Consider the following 27,441-nt stretch of genomic DNA (forward strand, 5'->3'; position numbering starts at 1 on the left):
TCTTCTCCGTCCACAGTTGCTTGGTCTCTTCCGGAGCGTCTGGGTCTAGGCGGGCGTCAGCCTGGGTCAGCATTTACTTCACCAGACGGACTGCGGGGTCACTGTCTTGCGTCTCCGCCCAGTTGTAGTGGGGTAAGGGGTTGAACGTAGCGGATCGCTGGCCCCTTACACGGTGGGAATACTGGGTAATCCCATGACGGTGAAATGCAGGGAGTTCGATCTCTTCCAATTCTTCTGGATCCTCACCTTCGTCTGGTAGGTTTGGCATCCTGGACAGGGCGTCCGCGTTGGTATTGGAGCGTCCTGCCCGGTATTTGATCGTGAACTCAAAATTGGACAGGCGGGCCATCCATCTCTGCTCCAGGGCACCCAGTCTTGCAGTGTCCAGGTGTGTCAACGGGTTGTTGTCCATGTACACGGTGAACCTGGAAGAGGCAAGGTAATGCTTGAAACGTTCGGTTACTGCCCACACCACTGCCAGGAACTCGAGCTTGAACGAGCTGTAATTCTCAGGGTTTCTTTCCGTGGGTCGCAGTTTTCGGCTGGCGTAAGCAATTGCCCGTTCTCTCCCATGCTGCTCAGGATTTCATCCCCCGTGAGGGCCATCTTCAGCTGGCGGAAGGACTCCTCTTCCAGCTTTTCCCATTTGAAGGGTGGCTTCTGGTTTTTGGCCTTCCTGGACTGGCCTATCAGGTGGTCCTGCATAGGAGCTGCCTTCTTGGTAAAACCGGGAATGAATCTTCGGTAGTAGCCTACCAACCCGAGGAACTGCCGCACTTCCTTTATGCTGGATGGTCTTGGCCAGTCCTTAATCACGGTGATCTTGTCAGGGTCGGGGGCTACTCCGTCAGCACTCACCACGTGTCCCAGGTACTGTACCTTTGGCTTCAGTAGATGACACTTTGAGGGTTTTACCTTTAGGCCATAGTTTGCCAGGGCTTCAGACACTTCTGCCAGGTGTTCCAGATGGTCCTCATAGGTCTTGGAATAGACGATGACGTCGTCCAGGTATAGCAGGACCGTCTCGAAGTTCCGGTGTCCCAGACAGCATTCCATCAACCGTTGGAAGGTTCCTGGTGCGTTGCAGAACCCAAACAGCATACAGTTAAATTCGCTGAGTCCCATCGGGGTGGTGAATGCGGTCTTCTCCCGGTCCGCCTCTTCTACAGGAACCTGCCAGTACCCGCTAGTGAGATCCAAAGTAGAGAAGAAGTTAGCAGTTTTTAATGCAGCTAAGGACTCTTCTATCCTTGGTAACGGGTACGCATCTTTGTGTGTGATACTGTTGACCTTCCTGTAGTCTACACACATTCTCATGGTGTCTCTTTCTTTTTCACTAAGACTAGTGGAGCTGCCCAGGGGCTACAGCTGTCCCTAATTACCCCAGCCTCCTTCATGTCTTTTAGCATCCCCTTGGCGTGTTGATAGTGTGCAGGGGGTACGGGTCGGTATCTCTCCTTTATGGGAGGATGGTCTCCCGTGGGGATGTGATGTTCTACCCCCTTTACTCTCCCGAAGTCTAGCGGGTGTTTGCTAAACACTCTCTCGTACTCTTGAACCACCCGATAGACTCCCTGTTTTTGGTGTGAGGGAGTGGAGTCAGTACCCAAATGCAGTTGCTGACACCAGTCCTCCTTTGGTTTCTTAGAGCCGTTACCTTCCTCTGGTTGAGATGGAGGCAAGGGTTCCACGGCCTGTACAGAGTTCTGGTTGATGGTGAACAATTTGGCTAGCGTGGCATACCGGGGCAGGTATACTTCTCTCTCCCCGATATTGATGATGCGGACGGGCACCCTCCCATGGCGTACATCGACCACCCCCCGTGCTGTCAAAATGGTGGGCCTACTGTCTGAGTAGACGGGTTCTACCATTGCTTGGTAGTCTCTACCTCTTAGACCAATAGCTGCCCGGCACCATATCATCATCTCACTTTTTGGGGGCATGGCAATAGGGAACGGGTCACACATTCTCACGCTACCTATCTCACCACCAGATAGTTCCACCTGTTGCCGTTTCATCAGTGCCCGGATCTCTTTTTGGAGCACCTGTTGCTGGCTGGAACTGGCGTTCTTGGCAACCTGCTGCAAAATAAGAATCACCTCTGCAAGACAGTTTTCAATTACGTTAGTACCTAGGGTGATTTTTGGGTGACTCTCGCGACGGTCAATGTCCACAATGATAAGTCCTTGTGCCGGCAGTTCAACTTTACCGACCTTGATGTTCATTTCCTTAAATCTTATCTGCGGCACGGGCTGACCATTGCTGGCGATAATGCTCAGGTCGTCATCTGGATAGCGGGTTATGTCCGAGTCATTCCAGTACTGCTTGAAGAGCACGTACGGGATGGTGGTGACCTGTGACCCGGTGTCTAGTAGGGCACTCATAGGCATGCCATCCAGTACCACAGGCAAGACCGGACGTCCCCCTACGTATTTGTCACGCCAGTTTGATGGGCCTGATGATCTTATGCCTGGGGGTTGGCCCTCTACCCCAGGTTGTGCCCGTTTAAATGACAGTACCTTGCCATATGTCCGGGTTGGTTGCAGCGGCGGCAGATGGGTCGTCCGTCCTCGTTGTATCTGTCGCTGGGTCTTCCTCTGGCCGGTGGGGTCCTCCTCAGTCGGCGCCACGGGACGTCCTCCGGTCCGGATGCCAGCTGGATCTTTTCTGGAGAAGAGACCTGTAAAGACTGCACAGTTCTGGTTAGCGCGGCAACACTCTTAGTCAGCTCTTGGACCTGGTGGTGCAGGTCTGTTGACGGGTCATTGTTCAAAGCCTGCGCATCAGCTCCCACAGGACCTGCAGACAAGGGCGCCGTCTCCTGGTGGTAAGTGATAGCATGGCGCCTGTGGGTCACAGCGCCACCTGGTGCCGGTTCTCGGAGCACCCGGATGGCTCTGTCCTTGAACTGTGCAAAGTCCAGGTCAGGGTCCTGTAAGGCCATTGCCCGCAACTGGGTTCGGTGGGCATTGCACAGTAGACCCTCAATAAATTGTTCGGTCAACAGCTTGTCTTCATTTCCCACGCTGTCAGGGTCTGCCTGCTTAATGGCTCTCAGGGCCTCTTGTAGGTTTAGAGCATAGTCTCTTATACTTTCATGTGCCCGTTGTTTGCACCCGTAAAATCTGAGCTTTATTTCGGCTGAGGTGCGGGTATCAAATGTGTCTTTCAGCCGGGCTAGTATTTCTCTGACAGTCCTCTTCTTCCCAGGTGACCAGGACTTTACCTCCCTTTGGGCTGCCCCGATTAACTGGGCCACCAGAATGCTCACTTTTTGCTCTTCTGTGAGGGGGTATACTTGGAAGAGGCTATCAAGTCTTTCCCTAAAGTCACTCAGGGTATGTGACTCCCCTGAGTACTGGGGCAGCCAGGTCGCCTCCGGGATATAGGGCATAGTGAATGGCATGACCGCAGCAGCGGTTGCGCTGGCGGCCGGTGTGGCGGTGGAGCTCCCCTCGGTGTCCGACATCCTCCTTCCCCCCTAGTGGACCGTGGCCTACCTTGCGATGCTCTTCTTCCGTAGGCCGCGGCTCCGCAGTCAATCGTCGGGGTAGAGGACCTGGCGTCGCGCTCCGATGATGTCAGCGTCGCTCTTCCTCCCTTCCAGGACCTTACGCAGCGTCGGAGCGTGGGGCGGAGTGTGGGGCAGAGCTTCGGATCTCGCGCGCTTTCGGCGTCCACGCCCCTCTTCTTCCCGCGCGGCGTCCCGAAGATGGCGTCCGAAGGCAGGAAGCAGCTGCGGATGGCGGGAAGAAGGCAGAAGACGGCGGGAAACGGTCCAAGATGGCGTCCGATGGCGGGAAACGGCTCCGGACGGCGGGAAACTTTGCCACAGGTAAGTTCAAAAGTCTTTTTCAGGCACGCAGTACCCGGTGGTTGCGGGCACGAAATCCTGCCGACTACGCCAAAGTTGACGCGCCCCCTGGGCCTGTGCTGTGCAGGGGGATACCCGGAGCCGGATCGCTGGGGGTTGTAGTTCTCCGTGGCGGTGACCCGGTCCGTGCCCAGGGCGGTCAAACCAGAGGCTTTCTTAAGTAATAACAATGTCCGACTATGCCACCCGTGGATTGCGGTCAGTGGGGACCACCGCTGTGCTGCCGACCGCTGAGGCTGATGTTGTTTGCGCAGCTGAGTATGGGATAACTCCCCATGGGAGAAGTATTGCCTCAGGGCAGCTAGTGTGGATGATGGGAGTGATGGTGTGAGCGTCCCAGTAGTAATGGTGCTGGTGCGGCGATGAAACACAGAGACGTGTGGTGCAGTTCAGGGTCTTTACTGATGGTATAAAGCAGACCCTCCCGGGAGTACTGGTTAGCAGTAGGGGCCTGGTCAGTCTGTGAGCAAGCAGGATCTCCCCTGGCCAGGTGGAGTTGTAGGCCTCCCCGACTATCTGCACTCTTTCCTGGCTACCTTGCTCTATGCGGGTAGAAGTAGCCCACGTCCCTGAGTATACCGTGTGGTGCTCACCCGTATGGCCGGTGACTTGGGGCCTTCCGTTAGCCTCCGCTTCACGATGGCGGTGCTGGTCCCTTGCTTGTGACCGTGCCTTCGGGTTTCTAAGGCCAGAGGACATGGAATTCCCTGCCGGTTGGATTCTGCTGCTGGACCTGGATGTCCCCACAGCCTCGGACTCCGTGTCCGGGTTAGTGTCTTCAGCCAAGGCGAGCTTTCTAGCTTCCAGCCTCTGGCACTCGCTCCTGCTCCTACAGAGCTCCTGTTGTAACTCTCCCTGTGTCTGGAACTTCACTCCAGGCTCTAACTTAATCCCGCCCCAGACCCAGTTTATAAGGGCAGATTCCTCCCCTCCCAGGTCTGGGTGGGCCGTGTTGCATGCTTAGGGCTCCTGACCAGAGAAACCTCCCACTTGCTCTCAGACATAATATCTCTATTACTGTGGTAACCAGACCCCTGGGGTGCCACATATACATGGTCATTATGTGACATGTATTATACATTTTTCCCCTTCAGTTTGCTAAACGTATGTTAATTTTCTCTGACCTCATTTGTAGAGTAGGCGGAAGGTATCTGCTATAATGTTTCTCATATACTTAAAACACAGGGAAGGTGAGATTCTGCTCTCCTATCTCAGTGGCATACCCTTAGAAAGAACAGCAGTATGAAGGACATTATACAGCAGTACTGAGCAGTGTAGCTGTGAATCAAGTCCAAAGGATAAGCTGCAGACATGTGTGTCTCATTGCTTCTAGTTATCGCCATCCTCCTCCACCATCCCCTTTTCATAGACTTCTTTTGGCCTTTAGCAGGTAACCTATTGATTTATGGAAGAAAACTGTTTCAACTATAGTTACTTTTTATGGTGTGTGCACACGGTGCGGATTTGCTGCGGTTTTGACGCTGCAGAATTTCTGCACCATTTCCCCTCCTAATATGCAAATAAGGTTACTTGTAGTTTTTGTTGCAGTTTTTCCATGCGGTTTTGCCGCATGCGTTTTTTGATGTGGTTTTTACGCATGCAGATTTTCCTCATCTAATGCAAGTCTATGGGGAAAATCCGCACGCTTTTCCGCAAGAGAAATAGACATGCTGCGGATCTGAAAAACGCACCTCATGTCAGTTTCCGCAGGTTCACAAAAACGCGTAGGGAACATGGGATTTCTTGAAATCCCATCCACTATGCTGTAAAATCTGGCCGCTGATTTTTTGTCGCAGCGTCAAAACCGCAGTAAATCCGCACCATGTGCACGTACCCTTAAAGTTCCTGTACATGTTATATGGCATGCACCATAGGAGTTCCATTTGCCATGTGCTTGAGACCTAACTTTGCATATATTTTAAGTTATATTCATTTTTATATTAAAGAGATTGTATCCTCTTCTTTCTTCAGGAGCGCACTTGTTCCTCAGCCTCCCAGCTTCTTTCTTGCTGCTTGTGAAGCTTGTCAGTTTGGCCCAGCAGTATGGTCACGACAATGATCTTAACTGTGTGCTCTCTCATGCTACTTTGCCAGTGCAGCATGGGAAAATTGTAGCAGCATTGAAGCTGGTTGGATCCAGTGATCCGGACGATTTCAGAGCAGCGCTTACAGATTTTGAAGCATAGTGGTGCTCCTTGTCTAGGAAACTGGCCAACTCTGGGACTGTAAAGGTTGCCAGTAGTCTACGCAATGAGCAGTACATTACAGAATTAAAAATCCCTCCCTTCTTAAGAATGTAGAGAATTTTTAAAAAGAAGTTAATGGCAAGGTTGTTTGTTTTTACAAAAACTATGCAAATTTTAATCATTTCATGAGACAACCCCTTTAATAATATTTTTTGTGCTTTCTTTAGGCTCTATTTTGGGATACATGTTTGTTAGCATTTAATGAACGCCTGAATTAATCAAATTTCATTATGCAGCCGGATAATGATTTAAGGCTACTTGATAAAGAAATAGGGGAGCAGATGAAAACCCCTCTCACATGAGTCCATTACCGGGCAAACAATCATTTGTTTATGAAAACTGCTCAATGTAAACATATCTGGTAATCAAACAACATTATGTAGCTCGATCGGGTCATTAAAACATGTCGGCAGCACATCAGCCCATATTAACAGATGAGCTGCCAACAATAATGAAATTGTATGCCAATGATCACTGGTCACATAGTGAGTTTGTCTGTTCTCCCCTTGTTTGCGTGGGTTTCCTCCGGGTTCTCCGGTTTCCTCCCACGCTCCACAAACATACAGCTAGGGAACTTAGATTGGGAGCCCCAATGGGGAGTGAGAAGATGTCTGTAGAGTGCAGCGAAATATGATGGCGCCATACAAGTGAGTAAAATAAAAAAAACATACAGTGCGATGATTTTTCCATGTAAATGAAGCTAAATGAGCGCTGATTGACATAATATATTGTTCTTCTGTCCTCGTTTCGAGCAAAAAAATCTGCCCATATTAAAGCACACTAATATGTCTGACGGACAGCCAATTTTCAACCATGTTGAGCTCTTGTGGATGATGTATTGCTTATAACACTTGGTCCCTTTAATGCCATGACATTTGTCTCTAAGTAAAGGTAATCATCCTATTGATTTTTCTTTTTTGTGTGTCATAGGTGGCTGCTCCATGGATGAAGCATTTTATTCTGACCCATGATCTGAAGACAGGAGTATATACCACACCTTATATCATTCCAGGGTGAGTCCTACAGGAAATGTATTAATGCTAATATTACATTTACAAAAGCTAAAAATCTTTATTGTAAGCTTCAGTTTGTAATCTCTATGGATAAAGAGTTCTCTTACACATTTTTGTGTCTTCTGTGCATGAAGATCTCAGCTGGTGACTTTAGGAGGCATTTATCAACTGGGAAACTGGAATGAGGAGGAAGTGTCCAGTGATCACAACTGGATTTGGGAAGAATGTTGTAAACTGGTACCTAGCCTAAAGGTAAGAAATATGAATGGCAACTTATTACCCTTCCTGCAGACTTCTGTAGTTCCTCAAAGGTAAAGAAAACCTTACAGGAGATTTATGCTGCCCAAACCATGGACAACAGGAATAAGACACTGGCTGCGCTACTGTAGCTGTGTATTGTAGTATAGCTGGGAAGGACAGGGTAAAATGCCAGCTCTGCAGTGTTTAATTAGAAGCACCTGCAGTACATCTCTAAGAAGCAGGAAGTAGATTCATTGAGTGGCAGTCTCCTGAGGGAGCGTCAGTCTGCTAGTAGAAGCAGAGTTGCATGCACAGGCTGTGTGAGTGACCATCCAAGATGTGAGCTGTAGCTGAGAGAGAGATGTGTCGGAGTCTCTCTCTGAATGGAGTGACTGGGGAGTCAGTCAGTCTGCTGGATGTAGCAAAGGCAAAAATCCCTCTCTGAGAAGAGTCTGCACAGGCCGTGTGCAGAGAACCACATTTATCAATAGTGGCTATGGACAATAGCTGTTTTGTTTGACCCAGCTGGGGCTAGCTCAGTCATGAATGAGTAGCCAGGGTCTGTTCTGTTTGGTTAGCGCATGGACAAGGCTAGGGATTTATGTTTATGATTTAGTTGTTTTGGTGCTGTGCAACCGGTGGAAGGCAATAAAAACTGCATGTCTTTGGACCAAAATTGCATTGCCTGTGTGAATGCCTACCAGAGAGACTGAAACCCTACAATTGGTGTATGAAATGCGCCTGTGAAATCCCAGAGATCACAGGCGATTGCAGTGTAAGGATTGGATGTCCTAGATAAAGGCAGCTACAGCATTGCAGGCATGGTCTGAAAGCTTGGAGGTGCTGTCCTCTTGGAAGGTGACATTGCCTCGGTGTTATGGTGTCGCTGGTGGAGCTTGACGGAGTGCTGAAAGATGGGAGCCATCTTATTAAGTGGAGTTGTGAAGAGGAGAAATGGGGTCCACAATGCCTGGGGCCAGTGGACTGCTGCATTGGGCAGTGAAATTCCTACTTCACCTATCCTGCCTGCTGTGCTCTGTCTCATCCTGGCGAGGGACCTCAGGAGGGCCAGGTGACTGTGGAACGGTGTCCAGGTGATGGGACATCTGGACTCAGGGAGGGCCACACTTTCCCATGTGCTAGTCCCTAGGATAGCGGGGCGGTAGCCGCGGGCAAGGCTCCTGTCTGTGGCGCCCCGGCACTTTACATCAAAGTGGAGGTCCTGGCTGGGTGTGTGGACTTGTGCTGTGAGGGCATTAAGCCAGTGCAGGCCGCATGTAACCAATGTTGCTGGTTTGCCATGGCCAGATGTTGTGTAATAAATGATAACTTGACAAGGGTTATATACAAGGGATAGCGAATACAAAGTCTTATGGACGTTTCCTTTACACTATGAAGCATGTTACACACAGTATCCTTCCTCTGTAGTATACTCCAGGGCTTTCTATATCCACTGTTTCTCCCTACTTCTCCACAACCCAGCTTTAAAGCCAGTCCTGATTAACAAGTCTCCTTTACTTGTTCAGCGATTCTGTGTTCTATTTCTCCCACTACTGGCGCCCTGGAACTGCGACTCGAGACCTGTCACTAGTCCCAGCCTCTAAGTCCTATTTAGGCCTTTTACCTTTCAGCATCACAAGCCCAATGTCTTGTGGCTAGGCGTCCTCTCCTAGGACTTGTCTCCAGAAGGCCACTCTGTCTCTATGTTACTTATCCTCAGCATCTCGCTATCCCTTCTCTTTGGGCTCCTCTTATTTAGGATCACCCTTGAATGCGGCACTGTTCTCCTCGGACCTCTATGTCCACTCACTCAGCACTCCATGCCTTATCTGTCTCCCTAGCAGGAAACAGTCACTGTCCCTAACACTATTCCCTCCCACTATGGGCTAGTCCCAAACATTAACTCCAAACGTTCCTGCAGTCAAACTACAGATTATATCACAATACATTGCAATTCACATTACACAATATTTACATAAAACCCAAGACATCATTCACATTACAATACATTGACGCAATTGTTGTCTTTAGCGGCAGGAATGCGACAACATTGTCCACCACCCTTAAGTATGTTTTACTCTCTAATGCTGCGTTTTTTCAGAAAATCAAAATCTGGATGGGGACTATGTGATTTCTCTCCACCCCTCTCCTCTAGACTAACATGTGTGCCACAATGTGTGTATATATGGAGAGGGGTGGGAAGAAGCCGCTGGGGACATGCCTCTTAGACTAGTCAACTGAGAAGCATGGTCTCCAAACAACATTTCAAAATATGTATTCTCTGAAACATTGCAGTGTTTCAGAGTAAAACATACAACTCTGCAATAAAGCAGCCAGTGAATCCATTCTCCTCTCCGACCCCTCTAGGTTATCCATAATATATTCAGAAACATATTACTAAGGGGCTTATACTTTTTTGCTTATTCTGGGTATAGGTGCAGCTGAAGGTACCCATTATCCCATTCCTTGTCCTCCCTCCAAATATGTGCAATGATCAGAGTTTAATATAAATGTAAATCAGGATGGTAAAGGGGAGACATAGCTGCTTGTAAATCAACATTAGGTCTATACTTAGGGCAGTGGTCCCCAACTTTTCTGACCTTGAGAGCCACATTCAGCTCTGAGCCACTTCCAGCTCCTGACCCACTCACAGTAGTGACACCCAGAGCCCCCATTACCGGTATAATGACAGCCAAAGCTTTTCCACTAAAATCACACCAAGGCAGTGTGCCAAGATCCAGGGTTTCCTATCTTACCCCCATTCAGATCTGCTCTTCTGTGCAGGGCTGCACACAAGTCACCATCTAGAAATTTGCTCTTAATAGCTGTTTGCTACACCTGGTGCTAATGGACCAAGCTGGCAGACAGCCACACATCACGGGCTCATGAGCCATATATGGCTCTCGAGCTACAGATTGGGGTCCCTGATTTAGAGTATATAATATTTTTAGGCAGACCACATGGAACATGGCCAACGACCATACTGTATCCCTCGTCTTTCCCATAGACATGTCTGAATCAGTCAAGAATCTATACACTGTGTGCACAATTTTTAGTCAATTTGTATTTTTGATGATTCATTTTATTATTGAACAACTACTGTACTTTCGGTCAATCCAAAAGGCTAATAAAGTAAAAGTGAGGTTTTGTCTTTCTTAGGAGAATATCTGTGTGTATACTGTATAATTATTGGACAACTATTAATGTTCAGAATTATTATACAACTAAATGAAAAACCTACATTTTACCATCACAATTGTTTATTTTCATATGTTAAAGTGAGAATAATAAACGAACAGCTCAAAATGTACAAAAATAAATTTCTGACATTTAAAAAAATATATCAGTGACCAGTATAGTCATCCTCCTTTTCATAATAGTCATAAGCTCCATCCATGGAGTCTGTCAGTTTCTTAATCTGTTGACAATCACCTTTTTGGGCAGCACCAACTCCTGCCTCCCAGACACTGATCAGAGAGGTGTAATGTTTTCCTTCACCATAAATCTCCTGTTTAAGAAGAGCCCACAAGTTCTCAATTAGGGTTAGGTCAGGTGAGGAAGAGGGGACCATATTGTTCTTCTTTCATCTTTAAGGTCTTTACTGTCTAGCTAAGCCATGGAGACTTGGATCTTTAATAATACTAACGAATAGCAGTACATCTATTCCACATTTCTGGAGTCTGAGTTGAAGTTGCCATCTGTGTCCTTTAGTGATACAGCCACGGCCCCTTTATTTCATCCGTCAAGAGTCACACTCATTTCTGCAGTCCATAAAACTTTTGAAAAATCTGTGTTCAGATATTTCTTGGCCTCGTCTTGACATTTCACCATTTCACCTTCTGTCTCTTGTTCAGTGGTGGTCTGGTTTCAGACTTCTTTACAGTGGCCATGTGTCTGAGCACTGAACACCTTGTATTTCTGAGCACCCCAGGGAATTCTGGAATATGACAGCACTGGAGGATAATGGGTTCCTGGTCGCTTCACGTTTGATTCTTCTCAAATCTTTGTCAGTTAATCTGCATTTTTACCAATATGTTTTTTTGCGACCCTGTTGACTGTTTGCAACAAAATGTTTGATTGCTCTGTGATCTTGTCTCAATATCTTAGCAATTTCAAGAGTGCTACATCCCTCTATAAGACTTGTAACAATTTTTGACTTTTCAGAGTAAGTTAAATCTCTTTTTTGGCCCATTTTACCTGAGGAAAATAAGCTGCCTAATAATTCTGCACACCTTGATAAATGGTGTTGTATCCTTAGGTCGCACCCCGCCTTATTACACAAATACACATCACCTGATCTGCTTCATCCAATAAGCATTCAGATTTATACAGCTTGGAGATGAAAAATCTGCATAAAAATTATTATATGGTCAAACTAGTCACTTGTCTAATAATTGTGCACACAGTGTATATATTGCTACGGGGGTAAGAGAGACTGCTTTGTTTTTAGCGAACAAAGCATCAAGTAAGTTTAAATCCAGCATGCTCCTAAGAACAGGCATTAGTGGACAACATAATTCATACTGTACATTTTTTGCATTTACACCTTTTTGACTAACACTGTGAAGTTAGGTAACTAAAGCTGAGCATATACCTACCTAACTAAATGATATGATAAGTGTCCTAATCTCTGTCACTGTTGTAGAATGCAAAAATTGTGCACGACTGGGCAGGACTGAGACCAGCACGCTGCAAAGTACGGTTGGAGAGAGAGGCCTTGGTGTCTGGAGCTGTTAAAAGTGATGTAAGTATACACTGTAGGCAATAATGCCTTGAAAAAGAAAGAGCCAATATTATTATGCTCACTATTCTTTGTATGCATTTCATCCAGAACGTCCACTAACAATCTGAAGCTGTAGATAACATTTATTTACCGTATTTAAAGGGATTTTTCCACGAACGTAAGTTCATTTTAATCACTAGGATCTTGGAATAATAATAACTTCCACAATTGGATGTGTTTAAATAAAATGTTCCTGTGCTGAGATAATCTTATAAATGTGTCCCTGTTGTGTACTGTGTAATGGCTGTGTCTGACCGTACAGGGACATGGTCTGATCATACCACAGCTCCTGGGTAGGGGAGGAAGGAAAAGAGTATACAAACAGGACAGCAAGGGATCACAGCTGATTCTTTTTGTGAGGAAAAACATTTCACTACCTGTTTTTAAACAATGTTTTACTTCAAATAAAGAATCAGCTGTGTTCCCATACTGTAAAGTCTGTATACTCTTTTGCTTCCTCCCCTGCCCAGGAGCTGTGGTATGATCAGACCTTGTTCCTGCATGGTCAGACACTGCCATTACACAGGACACAGCAGGGGCACATTTATAAGATTATCTCAGCACAGGAACATTTTATTTAAACACATCCAATTGTGGAAGTTATTATTATTCCAAGATCTATTGATTAAATTGAACTTTTGTTTGTGGGAAAACCCCTTTAAGTTCAGTAGGTTTTTGCTAGGGTAACTGGGAAAGATAAAGTGAGACAATAATCATGTGTTTGCTTATCCTGCCATTACATGGAGAGCTTTGCCACAGAACGATCAGCAATAGAGTGTTCAATGTGCATAGGCTGTGATCGTTCATGGTAGCACAGGTCCTGTTTACATAGGACGATGTGCTGCTGAGAACAATGATTTTTTTAAGCCTGCCAAAAGATCATTTTACCTGATGAACGAGTGTTTTGCTTTTTGTCAGTGATGGGCAGCCTGTTTACACTACACAGCCTATTAACAATGAACGCTGCTTATCCAGAAAATCGTGCAGAGTAAATACACCCTTCACACTCCTAGACCCTCATCTCCCTCGATATCATCTGCCTCCAACAATGGATGGTCCGCATATACAGCAGATTGTTGCTTCATCCTGATGATAATGGTTTGTTCGGTATGAAGGCCTTGAGTCTATTGTGTGTGCAATTTTGTTGTAAATGGAGTACACATACAGTGGGTACGGAAAGTATTCAGACCCCTTTAAATTTTTCACTCTTTGTTTCATTGCAGCTATTTGGTAAATTCTAAAAAGTTAATTTTTTTTTCTCATTAAAGTACACTCTACACCCTATCTTGACTGAAAAAAAAAGAAATGTAGACATTTTTGCAAATTTATTAAAAAAGAAAACTGAAATATCACATGGTCATAAGTATTCAGACCCTTTGCTCAGTATTGAGTAGAAGCACCTTTTTGAGCTAGTACAGCCATGAGTCTTCTTGGGAATGATGCAACAAGTTTTTCACACCTGGATTTGGGGATCCTCTGCCATTCTTCCTTGCAGATCCTCTCTAGTTTCGTCATGTTGGATGGTGAACGTTGGTGGACAGCCATTTTCAGGTCTCTCCAGAGATGCTCAATTGGATTTAGGTCAGGGCTCTGGCTGGGCCAGTCAAGAATGGTCACAGAGTTGTTCTGAAGCCACTCCTTTGTTATTTTAGCTGTGTGCTTAGGGTCATTGTCTTGTTGGAAGGTGAACCTTCGGCCAAGTCTGAGGTCCAGAGTACTCTGGAAGAGGTTTTCATCCAGGATATGTCTGTACTTGGCCGCATTCATGTTTCCTTCAATTGCAACCAGTCGTCCTGTCCCTGCAGCTGAAAAACACCCCCATAGCATGATGCTGCCACCACCATGTTTCACTTTTGGGATTGTATTGGGCAGGGGATGAGCAGTGCCTGGTTTTCTCCACACATACCGCTTAGAATTATCACCAAAAAAGTTCTATCATCATCTCATCAAACCAGAAAATCTTATTTCTCATAGTCTGGGAGTCCTTCATGTGTTTTTGAGCAAACGCTATGCGGGCTTTCATGTGTCTTGCACTGAGGAGAGGCTTCCGTCGGACCCCTCTGCCATAAAGGCCCGACTGGTGGAGGGCTGAAGTGATAGTTGACTTTGAGGAACTTTATCCCATCTCCCTACTGCATCTCTGGAGCTCAGACACAGTGATCTTGGGGTTCTTCTTTACCTCTCTCACCAAGGCTCTTCTCCCATGATTGCTCAGTTTGGCTGGATGGCCAGGTCTAGGAAGTCTTCTGGTGGTCCCAAACTTCTTCCATTTAAGGATTATGGAGGCCACTGTGCTCTTTGGAACCTTGAATAATGAAGAAATTATTTTGTAACCTGGGCCAGATCTGTGCCTTGCCACAATTCTGTCTCTGATCTCCTTGGGCAGTTCCTTTGAGCTCATGATTCTCATTTGGTCTGACATGCACTGTGAGCTGTGAGGTCTTATATAGACAGGTTTGTGCCTTTTCAAATCAAGGAGGATCACAAGGAAATGGACAGCATGTGACTTAAATATAAGTGTCTGAGCAAAGGGTCTGAATACTTATGACCATGTGATATTTCAGTTTTTCTTTTTTAATAAATTTCCCAAAATTTCTACATTTCTGTTTTTTTCAGTCAAGATGGGGTGCACAGTGTACTTTAATAAGAAAAAAAAGAACTTTTTAGAATTTACCAAATGACTGCAATGAAACAAAGAGTGAAAAATGTAAAGGGCTCTGAATACTTTCTGTACCCACTGTACTATAATGTATTACCAGGTATTTGCTATAAGGCCCTTAGAGAAAACGTACTCAGCCATGGTTGGCCCCTTCCCTTTCTCTGCTGGTAGTAAGAATCTGTTTAGGTCAACCCCCTTCAGAGGAACTGCAAGCAAGATCATAGGGGATCGACACAAGGGTCATGGAAAGAGGATAGAAGGGTAACAAACACCTGGCCCTTCTGTACTGGGTGGCAAAGACTTCCATAAGGACCTCTCCCTTTAATGTGGCTGTCCTTTGTACAATTAGCAAGCATGTAGTCTGTACTTTTTACTGTACTATATATACTACTATATTATACTACTGTTTATATGTATATTCTTCCCCATAGATCATACACAACTATGGCCATGGTGGATTTGGCCTCACCATCCACTGGGGGTGTGCTATGGAAGCAGCCAATATTTTTGGGAAAATTGTTGAAGAAAAGAAAAAAAAAACACCTAAATCCTCTTTGTGATTATGATCAGTATGAATAGTTAGGCAATGCTCACATCTGTGATAATATCAAGGAACTGTATTAATACTAAAAAATTATATTTTTATCTAGATTAGGAGATGGATGACTCTGTTGCTGATCTAACTTTATCACTTTGCTATTCAAGTGGCCACTTAGGCACAGAAATATCTACTTCACACTAGGATTCCGCTAACATACTGAAGGGTAATTTCTCTTTTTTCATGAAAAATTAAAAAATGTAATAAACTTTAGGAGTGCTCCAGGTAAATTAAAACCCGACAAGCCTTAACTACACCTAACACTCATTAACACATTCATCATATTTTCACTTTAACATCATGCACAATCAGTTTTTTTTCCTCTTTAACTTCTGACATATAGGCCAAAATCTATTATCCCGACTTGGTAGAAACAATACCACTAATATAATTTCACTAAATGTTGGAAGCGTCGCTGACAACAATTAAATCATTTTATCCTTTACCGAGACTGACTGGAACAAGCTAGATTTCAATGACATTGAACAGTGTTATTCACTGACAAACGAGCACCTATTTCTTCAATGTTAATAACTCAGAATCTGTACTGATTACAAACTAAGTTCATTTTCTTAAAAATGTATATTTTTTGCATCATAAATAGTTTGTTTTCTTATCAACATCACAAGACAGAATGACTTTTTTAAGTGTATTTTTTAATTCAGAATGATATGAAGGGCCATTTAAAGATCTGGTCTGACTCAAGCTAAAGCCAGCCATAAGCACACAATAGCTGTTGGCCAAATGCTCGGTAAACCAATTGCTCTTTCTTACAAGAGAGTAATCACCTTATAACCCTGTGACACATGGATATGGATCAGGCATATTGAAGTCCAGCACGTTAGATTCCAGTTCCTCTCCTACACTACACTGTACACAAGAGAATGTCTGGTTTTGTTACTATCCGTGGGTTCGGTTTTATCTTCTGGTTATGGCCAGCCTTAGGACTCATGGATATGGTCTAGTTAGGTCTTTGTATTTTGTATAGGCTTTCCACAGAAGTGAATGGGGCCTCTTTTATACTAACACCTCTGGTTTTATTCAGTTTTCCTGTTATATTTTATGCTAGTCCATCAGAACACAGGTCAATGCTGTGGTCATGCACAAAGGAATTGTTTCTAAGAGGTAATATCTCTGTAAATCGAAGTATATATGGTGCATAAAGGGAAGCGATCAACAGAAAACAAGCCAATGTTAAAATCAGGTTTTGGCATTACAAATATATATATTTTAATTTGTCATGTCATGATTTTGTCATATCATGGTCTTTATTAAAAAAAAAATGTAAATTAGGAATGTTGTAATTTACACATTGACCACTGGGGCATTTTAGATTCTTACTTCCTGTCCCTTCAAGGAGAGTTTACAGCAACACTTCTTATCATCAGAGGCAGGATTACAATGACAGGCAACACCTCTATACAGCAGATTACACAGGTTCCATCAATAACAATAGGTGATGTCACCTCTGACCCTGCTCCCAACCTTCACTTGTGGCTAATGTACATGCGTTGTTTTCTGAAACAATAGGAAGTTAGAGTCTAAAAAAGCCCCGTTGGCCAGTTTGAATACTTCAAGAGTTCTACTTTTTACTTTTAACACAGATTGTGATACGTTTGAAAAAAACCATTGCTAAAATGTTTAAAAAATACATTTAACACAAAAACCTGATTAAAACAATAGATCATCTTCTGATGATCGCTTTCCTTTAATAGAACTGACAGAACAGTGTGCAGCATCTTTCTGGGACTGTGCTAAGATTTATTGTCATGCAATGTCATACTGTCTTTGTGCTCCTCCGCATGAACCCTAATTCTTTTTATGGTTCCATAATTTTTATTGAAAACATAGATCTTGGATGATAGGCAAACTGTGCCAACAAAGACAAATCTTAAACAAAATCCAGTGTTTGTATGGCAATCAGACATCTGAAAAATACAGAGTTGGCAAGCACACTTATACAATTATATCGAACAGGTGCAATAACAATGAAACGGATATCGATTTATGTTAAAAAGCCCAGCTTAGGTGAACAAAAAGGTAGAAGGAAGAAAAGCACAAGGCAGGAAAGTAAAGAAAAGGCGAAGAAAGATACCGGATTGTCAAAATTCCTACAATGATTTATTACTAAGGTGTCACCCCTCTCGTCAACCAGACTTGGAAGGCCAGAAATTTTTTTTTAAACACATCCAATTCTGGAAATTATTATTCCGAGATCTATTGAGCAAAGTGACTTTGTTCATGGGACAACCCCTTTAAAAAGAGGTTCAGATGGATCAGAGGTATAGATTTAGATCATTTTTATGTATCCCTTGAGGTAGCCAGAGAACTCCTGGGCTTAGACCAGATTCATCACACATTCCATCTCTACCCATGGACTATGCCTGATGAAGAGACCTGAGTAGTCTCGAAAGCTTGCAACTTGTTACTTGTTTTCAGTTTGCCATTAAAAGGTATCAACCACTGAGGACTCTCAAATCTAAATATTTTTCCATCTCCACCCATAATTTAGGGTGGCGATGGTGGCGATGGTGGAGAAAGCCTAAGATACAACTACCTATAGTTGCTTTATGATAGAGGGAGAGATAAGGAAGGCTTGAACCCACATGTGCATTAGGTTTCGTTAACAAAGAGTATCTTAGATGTGATTTACTGCCCCTCCAAACAAATGACAGAGCAATTCTAAAGAACATATGACTTGGGAAGGTCTTTGCAAAGGGTATGAAATACATATAACTTTCGGAAGGATCCCATTTTTAGAACATCTATCATCCGAAAACAAGAAAGTGGCAATTGATTCCATTTTTTAGATCGGACTCAAGAGAGATCAAAAGCGATTTGTAATTAATATTCACAATCTCACTCAGGTATTGTAACCCCTAAATAATTAATGCAGGACCTCTGTCTTCTGAAAGGGAAAGTCAATTGGAGTTGTTGAGACTCAATATGTGAGATGGTAATCTTTAGTATCTCAGATTTCTGGACTCTGACTTTAAAGTTACTGATGCTAACAAACTCTTCAAATTCTTTTAGGTCGATTGGAAGTCCCACACTTCGGAAGGATAAATAAATTAAAAGTTTGTCAGTAAGAATAATAAGTATTGCTCCCCATGCCCATATTTTATACCCCTAAAGGATAAATTTTTCTTGAGAGCGTATGCCAGGGATTCCATAACAGGATATAAAGGAATGGAGGACGGAAACAACCAAGCCTAGTCCAATCAATAATCCTATCCTAATTTTTTTTTTCAAATTTTTTTTTAAAGAATAGAATAATGTCTCACCATCTTTTTTACTAGATAGGTGTGTCACCCTAGCTTTGCTATTGCAGTTTTCCGCATAGACATCCCCAGCTACAGGTCATGCATTATAGGGAGACAGATTCATAACAGAAACATATTGAGAAGCATAGAACTTGTCACACCATGTTGGACTGTTTTCGATAGCTGCAGGTTCAGCTGACTATGTAGGATACTGTAAAGAACACAATGTCTTCTAAGAGTAGCTCTTACTGCTTACTTTGAAGTCAGCCTTTAGGGACACGCTCGGTGGCCCCATCAGGGCATATGTCCAAACCCCCCGCAAAACAGGATTTGGACGACGGGGTCATAGACTGTAATGGTGCCGGCAGAGCGAACATGTGATCTGACGTGCATCATTTTTGGGAGTATACGCCTACTGGAGTTGGACACTAAGATGCAGTCTACTACATCTGAGTGTCCACCTCCAGTAGGCGTACACAGCCAAAAATGGTGCACATAAAAGGCGCAAGTTCGCTCCGCCGGCACCATTATAGTCTATGGCCCCGTCGGCGCATATGTCCGAATCCCGTTATGCAGGGGTTTTAAATGTAAGCCCTGACGGGGCCACCGAACGGGTGCCTGAACACTATGTGAAATCACCCTAAAGCTAAGTTCACAAGTGTACAAAAAAATTTTTTTATACATCAGCAGTGAATAAAACTTCCAACACCAAAAACAGTTTCCTGTGTTCAAAATGGCAAGGTATCTGAAAAATGAGATGCTATATGGTTTATCTGAATGACAGTAGCGTAGGTACCGGGGGGGCAGAGAGAGTGGTGGCCCCGGGCCCAGAGCTCTGAGGGGGCCCACCCGGAGCTACGCTATTAGAGCTGTATTGGCGTGCGCAGCACGCCTTTACAGTTACACTCCGGGCAGAGCAGGGAGACTCGATGTCCCTGCACTGCCCGGCGGCCACTCCTTTAGCAGGAGGGGGGAGGCCCCGGTGCCAGCATCAGGCCCCCCGCCCGTCACCAGAAGCTCAGTGATGAAATAGGGAGCGTGACGCTCCCTCTCCCATCAGTCCCCCTCTGAGTCTGACGTCAGTGACGTCATCACTTGGCGCCCGGCCCGCTGTGCTGAGATGTGTGGGGTCGCTCAGAGCAGCGGGGGAACGTGGAGGAGAGGTAAGTATTGTGTTTATTTATTAATTTATTTCTCCTTTGGGGGGGGTGTATGCCACAGACTGTGCCTATGTGGGGGGGGGGGATTATGCCACAGACTCTGCCTATGTGGGGGGGATTATGTTATGCCACAGACTCTGCCTATGGGGGGGGGATTATGCCACAGACTCTGCCTATGGGGGGGATTAGAGGGAGTATACTACAGACTCTGCCTATGGGGGGATTATACTACAGACTCTGCCTATGAGGGGGATTATACTACAGACTTTGCCTACGGGGGGAATTATACTACAGACTCTGCCTATGGGGGGGATTATACTACAGACTCTGCCTATGGGGGGACTATACTACAGACTCTGCCTATGGGGGTGCATTATACTATATAGAGGACCATCTGGTTCATTATAGTATTTGGAGGCTATTTATACAGTGTGGAGATTACAGTTAGAGTCATAAAGTGTGGGAGATAATGTGAGGTCTTTGCACAGTGTGGGGGCTATCATACAGTGTGGGAGACATCAGTTTGGAAGCTACTAAGGGGTCAGTATACTGTGTGGGGGGTACTATACGGTAAGGGGGAATTATACTATGTATAGCAGAGCATCATGTTAAATGGGCACTTATCGTTACAAGGGAACTCAGGTTATTATGACTGTCAAAGGGGCACACAGAGGGCGCTATTACTTTCTAGGGGGCAAAATGTGGACACTGTTTTCTAGGGCACTTACAAGCGGCATTACTATATTCTAGAAGTTTGTTTTACCATCTAGAGAGCACACAGTACCACACAGAAGGTGCAGTAATAGGGACACGTACAGCAACAGAGCCTCAGTATTGGGGTATCAGCAGGATGAGGGGTTTGTGCAGGTTGGGAATAGATGTGGACGGTGCCTGAAATGTAAGGAGTCAAATGTGTATTTGTTGTGATCTCTGCAGACCTGAGACTCTGAGTCCTGAATGGAGAAGTCGTCGTGTTGGTCTGGGCCAGATGGAAAAGACGGGAAAAGTGAACAATTTAATCAGAAAGAACGTCAGCTGTAAGTTACTATATATAACTGTACTGTAATCTCTTATATGTTCTGCAGGACTGATGTCACCATATGGCGGTAATATCAGTGCTGGTCTTTGTATAGAGATTATTTTTAGTAACAGCGCTGAGGTTCTCCTACGTCCACTATCTGGGTGCACCACCATAGTTATAGTCAGGGTTACCTGTTTAGGGGCCCACTCAGAAGTTTCGCCCCCGATGAACCAAAACCCTAGCTACGCCTCTGCTGAATGGGATTCGATTTTTGTGCACCAGTATATTTGAATGGGCGAGTTTCATCCGAAATCAGAAGAGAATAGTGCATGCTGCAATTTTTTTCAAAGAAACATTCGGTCTATATAAAAAAAATGGTCATCTGTACAGCCCTGTTGAATAACACTTGTCCTAAAGCTGCAGTTGTGATCTTGTTTTTTTCCTCAGACAGAACCCAGACTGAATATACAGTGATGTGATTTTTTCGTAGACAGCATAATTCATGGTTCTATTTAAAACAGCAAGTCTTCCAGGTCCTGAAGCAGCAAAACAGCCCCAGACCATCACACTTCCACCACCATATTTTACTGTTGGTATGATGTTCCTTTTCTGAAATGCTGTGCTACTTCTACGCCAGGTGTAATGGGACATACACCTTCCAAAAAGTTAAACTTTTGTCTCGTCAGTCCACAAAGTATTCTCCCAAAAGTCTTGGAGATCATCAAGATGTTTTCTGGCAAAACTGAGATGAGCCTTTATGTTCTTTTTGCTCAGCAGTGGTTTTCGTCTTGGAACTCTGCCATGCATGCCATTTTTGCCCAGTCTCTTTCTTATAGTGTCATGAACACTGACCTTAACTGAGGCAAGTTAGGCCTGCAGTTCTTTGGATGTTGTTGTGGGGTCTTTTGTGACCTCTTGGATGAGTCGTCGATGTGCTCTTGGGGTAATTTTGGTCAGCTGACCACTCCTGGGACTGTTCACCACTTCTTTTATTTATTCATTGATTATTGGATTTACCTGCACATAAATTATTCACTTAGCATGAGTGTTTAAAACTGCCAGGAAGTGCTCTCCCTTTATTGTTGGTCAGTGTAAAGGACGTATGTCTATGTGTTTAGGTTCAGGTACCACAAAGGTATTTGCTTTGTTTCGTACTGTCTGTTTGTATTTTAGGTCCGGCTGGACTGGGTTTTACATTTTTCTAGTTCTTTTATTGTATATTTATTAAAAGCTAAGTTTTAGTCTTTACCACACACAGCTAGAGCATCCATTTATTCAGTGGTTTCAGCATTATACCTGTTGCTATTGTCAGAAGGTTCACCACTGTTACATGTTTTCGCCATTTGTAGATAATGGCTCTCACTGTGGTTTGCTGGAGTCCCAGAAATGGCTTTATAACCTTTTCCAGACTGATTGATCTCAGTTACTTTGTTTTTCATTTGTTCCTGAATTTCTTTGGATCGTAGCATGATGTTTAGCTTTTGAGAATTTTTTGGTCTACTTCACTTTGTCAGGCAGGTCCTATTTTAAGTGATTTCTTGATTGAGAACAGGTGTGGCAGTAATCAGGCCTGTGTGTGGCTAGGGAAATTGAACTCAGCTTCCCAAAGATGTGGTGATAAACCACAGTTAATTTATATTTTAAGGAGGGGGGTGGGCAATCACTTTTTCACACAGGGCCCTGTAGGTTTGGATTTCTTTTTCCCTTAATAATAAATGCCTTAATTTGAAAACTGCATTTTGTGTTTACTTGTGTTATCTTTGTCTAATATTTAAAATTATTTTGTGATCTGAAACATTTAAGTGTGACAAACATGTAAAATAATAAGAAATCAGGAAGGGGGCATACACTTTTTCACACCACTGTATTATCATGTGAACATAGCCAAAGGGCATGTTCACAAGTTCAGTATTAGATCAGTATTTTACATCAGTATTTCTAAGCCAAAACCAGGAGTGGGTGATAAATGCAGAAGTGGTGACATGTTTCTATTATACTTTTCCTCTGATTGTTCCACTCCTGGTTTTGGCTTACAAATACTGAGGCAAAAAACTCACCAAATACTCAACGTGTGTACGTGGCCTAATAGTGACTTGTGAGTGGCTTATTGATTACATTATTGTTTGGTTAATTAAGATTAGCTTGCCATTTAATTGGGTAATAACAGGTCATTTTGGTGTTCCCAGCGGAGGCATCCTACGTCATATGCTTCATGATCATGAAACATGCAAATGTCCAAATAAAGAGATAATGTGATGACAATTGAGTATAAATATATATTTTAAAGTCTTTTGTTGACCTTTAATGCAATGCAATGTAAGTTTGTCTGTGGGGCTATCGGAGGTGAAAATTAAATGAATTCTAAAAACAAAAAAAAACACTCACTAACCACCCAGGTTAATGTAAAAATTTTATTCAACATAAAATATTCAACTTACAGTAAAATCCAAGTCAACAAGGCATTGAAGACAGAAGAGGTCATACAACAAGCATCTTACACAGAGACGTTCAAACATTTAAGTGCATTCATCAAAAGTCTGTACATTCAGACACACCAACATTCACTTTTCTGTCTGTTCTGCTGCGTCTGTCGACATCACGCGTTCAGTGCCCGGCAGTAACAAGCAATGATTCAAACCCAGTTTCTAGCTAGCCTGGGCTAGACCATTAGTATGAATGGGTATGGTTCATTTTTTTTGTTGTTTAAAGACCAGTATCCTTAACATCGTATTATATTATCAGAAATTCACATGGATCTTGAATACCGCAGAGTATGCTGGAATTATAAGATGAGCATTGCACCAAACATTGTCAAGGTCTACTGAATAAGTTAGTTGCCGCAAATAATTTTTGGACAGATCCTGGCATTAGTAAATCCAGGTACTACTGAGTACTTTGAAGCATGTTTACAAATATGGAGTGGATATAAAAGTCTACACACCCCTGTTGAAATTCCAGGCTTTTGCCATGTAAAAAATCTTTTCACAACTTTTTCCACCTTTCACGTTATCCATAATCTGTAGAAATCTATTAAGAAACAAACTGAAAACATTTTGAGGAGGGAAATAAAAATAACACATCTAAAGTTACGTGAATGCATACATATGAACACCCTGAAATAATAGAGGATGTGGTTGTGTTCAGAATTAGCCAATCACAATTAATCTCATGTTAAATATTCATTAGTACACAGCTGCCATCATTTAAACTGATTCTGGTTTAACCCCACATAAAGTTTAGCTGTTCTAGTAGGATTTTCCTGCCATTTTCTTAGATACATTTTATAGCAAAAGCTATGATCCATAAACAGCTTACAACACAGCAAAAGGATCTCATTGTTGAAAGTTATGTTAGATTAAAGGCACAATTTTTTTTTCCAAGGCATTAGATATACCATGGAAAACTGTGAAGACACCCATCAAGAAGTGGCTTAAATTTGGCACAGCAGTGACATTACCTAGAACTAAACATCTCTCAAAAATTGATGAAAAGATAAGAAGAATATTGGTCCAGGAGGCAGCCAAAAGGTCTACAGCAACATTAAAGGAGCTGCATTTTTGATAAATAATGGTTGTGTACTGCATGTGACAACAATCTCCCGTATACTTAATATGCGTGGCCTGTGGGGGAGAATGGCAAAACAGAATCCTTTTCTTACAGAGAAAAATATCCAAGCCCGGCTATGTTTTGCCACAACCTACAACAAATCCGCCAAAAGCTTGTAGGAAAAGGTGTTATGATCTAATGAGACCAAGATTGAACTTTTTTTGTCATGATTCCAAAGGGCATTTTTGACACAAAGCCAACACTGCGATCACTAAAAGAACACCATACCCAGAGTGAAGCATAATTACCTCCACCTGGAGGTAATTATGAACAGTTCAATATACTAGTCAATTTTGGAATAAAACCTTCAGACCTTTGCTAAAAAGCTGAGGATGAATAGCATGTGCCATGCTTATAGATCCTACCCAAAAAGACTGAATGCTGTCATAAATTCAAAGGGTACTTCAACAAAGTACTCATTTGCACGAGGAAAGACTAGAAGCAATGGGATGAAACTAAATGGGAGGAGACACAGATTAGATATTAGAAAAAACTTTTTGACAGTTAGGGTGATTAATGAGTGGAACAGGCTGCCACGAGAGGTGGTGAGTTCCCCTTCAATGGACGTCTTCAAACAGAGGCTGGACAGACATCTGTCTGAGATGATCTAGTGAATCCTGCTTTGAGCAGGGGGTTGGACCAGATGACCCAGGAGGTCCCTTCCAACTCTACCATTCTATGATTCTATGAAAGTATTAGTTTAAGGGTGTGAATATTTATGCAACCACATTATTTTAGTTCTTTATTTTTCTTTTCTTTTTTTCAAGTTATTCTTCAATTGAAATGTACAAATTATAGGTAAGATTAATAAGAATCTGTCATCAGGATTTTGTAAATGGAATCTGTATGCTGCATGATGTAGGGGCAGAGAGCATGATTCCACCGATGTGTCACTTACTAGGTGCAGTTTTCATAGAATACCTGTTTTCTCTACTGTAGATGTAACAGTGGTCAAAATGCTGAGCTGAGTAAAACCCCGTCCACACCCTGACTGGCAGCTTCCTGTATACACTGTACATTGTCAGCAAACTGTCAATCAGTGGTGGAGGCGGGGTTTCATAAATTAGCTGGACTGACTTGCACGCCACATCTTAGGCCCCGTCACACTTAGCGACGCTGCAACGATCCCGACAACGATACGACCTGTCAGGGATCGTTGCTGCGTCGCTATGTGGTCGCTGGTGAGCTGTCAAACAGGCAGGCTCACCAACGATCAGGGGAGCAGCGACATCGTGCAAAGAATCTTTCCACAATGTCCTGCTCCGGTTACCAGCCTGCTGCTGAAGCAGGAGCAGGCTGGTAACTATGGTAAACATCGGGTTACTAGGGGCACACGCGCTCCTAGTAACCCGTTGTTTATCATGGTTACCACTCTGCTACAGTGAGCGGGAGGTTACCACTCACTTTAGCAGGCTCGTAACCATGATAAACAGCGGGTTACTAAGTGCGCGTGTGCCCCTAGTAACCCGATGTTTATCATGGTTACCAGCCTGATCGCTGCTCCCGCTGGTCACACACAGCGATGTGTGCTGACCAGCGGGAGGGCAACGACCAAAAAATGGTCCAGGACACTTTGCAGCGATCAGCGACCTCACAGCAGGGGCCTGATCGTTGCAAAGTGTCACACATAGCGACATCGCTGGTGAGGTCGCTGTTGCGTAACCAAAACCGTGACACAGCAGCGATCTCGCTAGCGATCTCGCTATGTGAGACGGGGGCTTTAGTCCTGCAGTGATAATCTCCTACTGATAAAACACTGATTGTATTGAAACAGCAAAACGCAGCTTAGTATGTGACTCATCTCTGGAATCAAGTTTTGAAATGATTCTTCTCGATATGATTCTTTACATGGCAAAAACGTGACATTTTAACAGTTGTGTGTAAACTTTTTATTCCCTCTGTATATATATACACACACATACAGGCATATAATATACTGTATTCTTTGTGTGTGTTTTGTCTTATACAGTGGTCCATTTTTCATATGCCTTCCATTAAATATGTTCCAATCAATTCAACAGAATGCAGCAAAATTAATTAGAGATAATGAATATAGGGACAGTTAATTAGGTGAGTGCTCTATAAAGTGTATAGTGTATAAATCAAAGATCAGGATAATTATCTTTGGAAGCAATGTACCAACATATTTGTCTCCAGATAGAAATAATAGAATCTACAAAAGGTCTTGTGCAGCGTCCAGCCATTCTCTGTAGGACACTCTACTACCAATGTTGGTCTCAGACACATCGGCATCCAGAAGCCACGGCACATCCACAGCAACTGAGTCATGTTCACCCAGTGCTGACGACTGCTTTTGTTATTAGAGCTAAAAATACAACATGTTATTTGACTGTTTTCCTAAATTAATGGCATTTGCCAGAGTCCATCTCTATCCCTGTAACATCATTACTGCACATTTTGTTAACCCCTTCAGAATGCTTTAAACGTGCCCTTATCCTATTACTATTGTAGCGCTGTTTTTGACGGCACATTGGCCACTGCTGTCCATTCTTTACTTCATCTATGTAATGGTAGATGTGAGACTGAAAGGCTATATGTGTGTGGGTGGGTGAGCAATGGGTAAAGTGGAGGGGTCACTCTTGTGAGCCAGAGTTTGAGAGAGTGACCCCAGAATTGTGTGCACCTCTTCCCACCATCTCTTGACCCCATTCTCTGTGGCTTGACTCTTGAAGACCTCGGCCTTTGGTTTCAATAGGGAGGAAACAAGAAGCCAATGCTGCCAGAACACAACAGCCACTGTAAACCAAAACTGTGAGATATATAGAAGACTCGAGCATCACCTGGGGACAGACAAAAAGACGGATGACAAGTTCTGTGTGGAAGTTAGTTTTCAAACCCCAAATGAAGGGTAAACGTTATGATATTGGCCACTTTGTTAGTAACGGCATGAGTGAATGTCAGAGCGAGCGTAAATTGACCACACAAGGAGGTTTCTCTAGACAGTTTGTCCAACTTGA

The 27,441-nt window shown here is 43.8% G+C and overlaps 2 protein-coding genes across 7 annotated transcripts in view; one reads left to right on the top strand and one right to left on the bottom strand.

Annotated features, from left to right (window-relative positions):
* DAO (D-amino acid oxidase) overlaps window positions 1-16,014 on the top strand; it is a 127,963-nt gene extending 111,949 nt beyond the window's left edge. For all 6 annotated transcript variants that reach the window (XM_073672446.1, XM_073672451.1, XM_073672428.1 and 3 more), the window contains 4 exons: window positions 7,051-7,133; window positions 7,268-7,385; window positions 12,019-12,117; window positions 15,247-16,014. In XM_073672446.1, coding sequence (XP_073528547.1) covers window positions 7,051-7,133; window positions 7,268-7,385; window positions 12,019-12,117; window positions 15,247-15,375 — 429 coding nt within the window. In that variant the 3' untranslated portion in view covers window positions 15,376-16,014. The remainder of the gene's footprint in view (window positions 1-7,050; window positions 7,134-7,267; window positions 7,386-12,018; window positions 12,118-15,246) is intronic.
* A 9,131-nt stretch (window positions 16,015-25,145) lies between these two features.
* SVOP (SV2 related protein) overlaps window positions 25,146-27,441 on the bottom strand; it is a 54,535-nt gene continuing 52,239 nt past the window's right edge. The window contains exon 16 of the mRNA XM_073672482.1: window positions 25,146-27,264. Within this exon, the coding sequence (XP_073528583.1) occupies window positions 27,058-27,264 (207 nt within the window). The 3' untranslated portion in view covers window positions 25,146-27,057. The remainder of the gene's footprint in view (window positions 27,265-27,441) is intronic.

Source organism: Phyllobates terribilis, unplaced genomic scaffold (genome assembly GCF_046119375.1).
Source record: "Phyllobates terribilis strain yellow unplaced genomic scaffold, ASM4611937v1 Scaffold_1__5_contigs__length_1240528914, whole genome shotgun sequence".
In the NCBI taxonomy this organism is placed as follows: Eukaryota; Metazoa; Chordata; class Amphibia; order Anura; family Dendrobatidae; genus Phyllobates; species Phyllobates terribilis.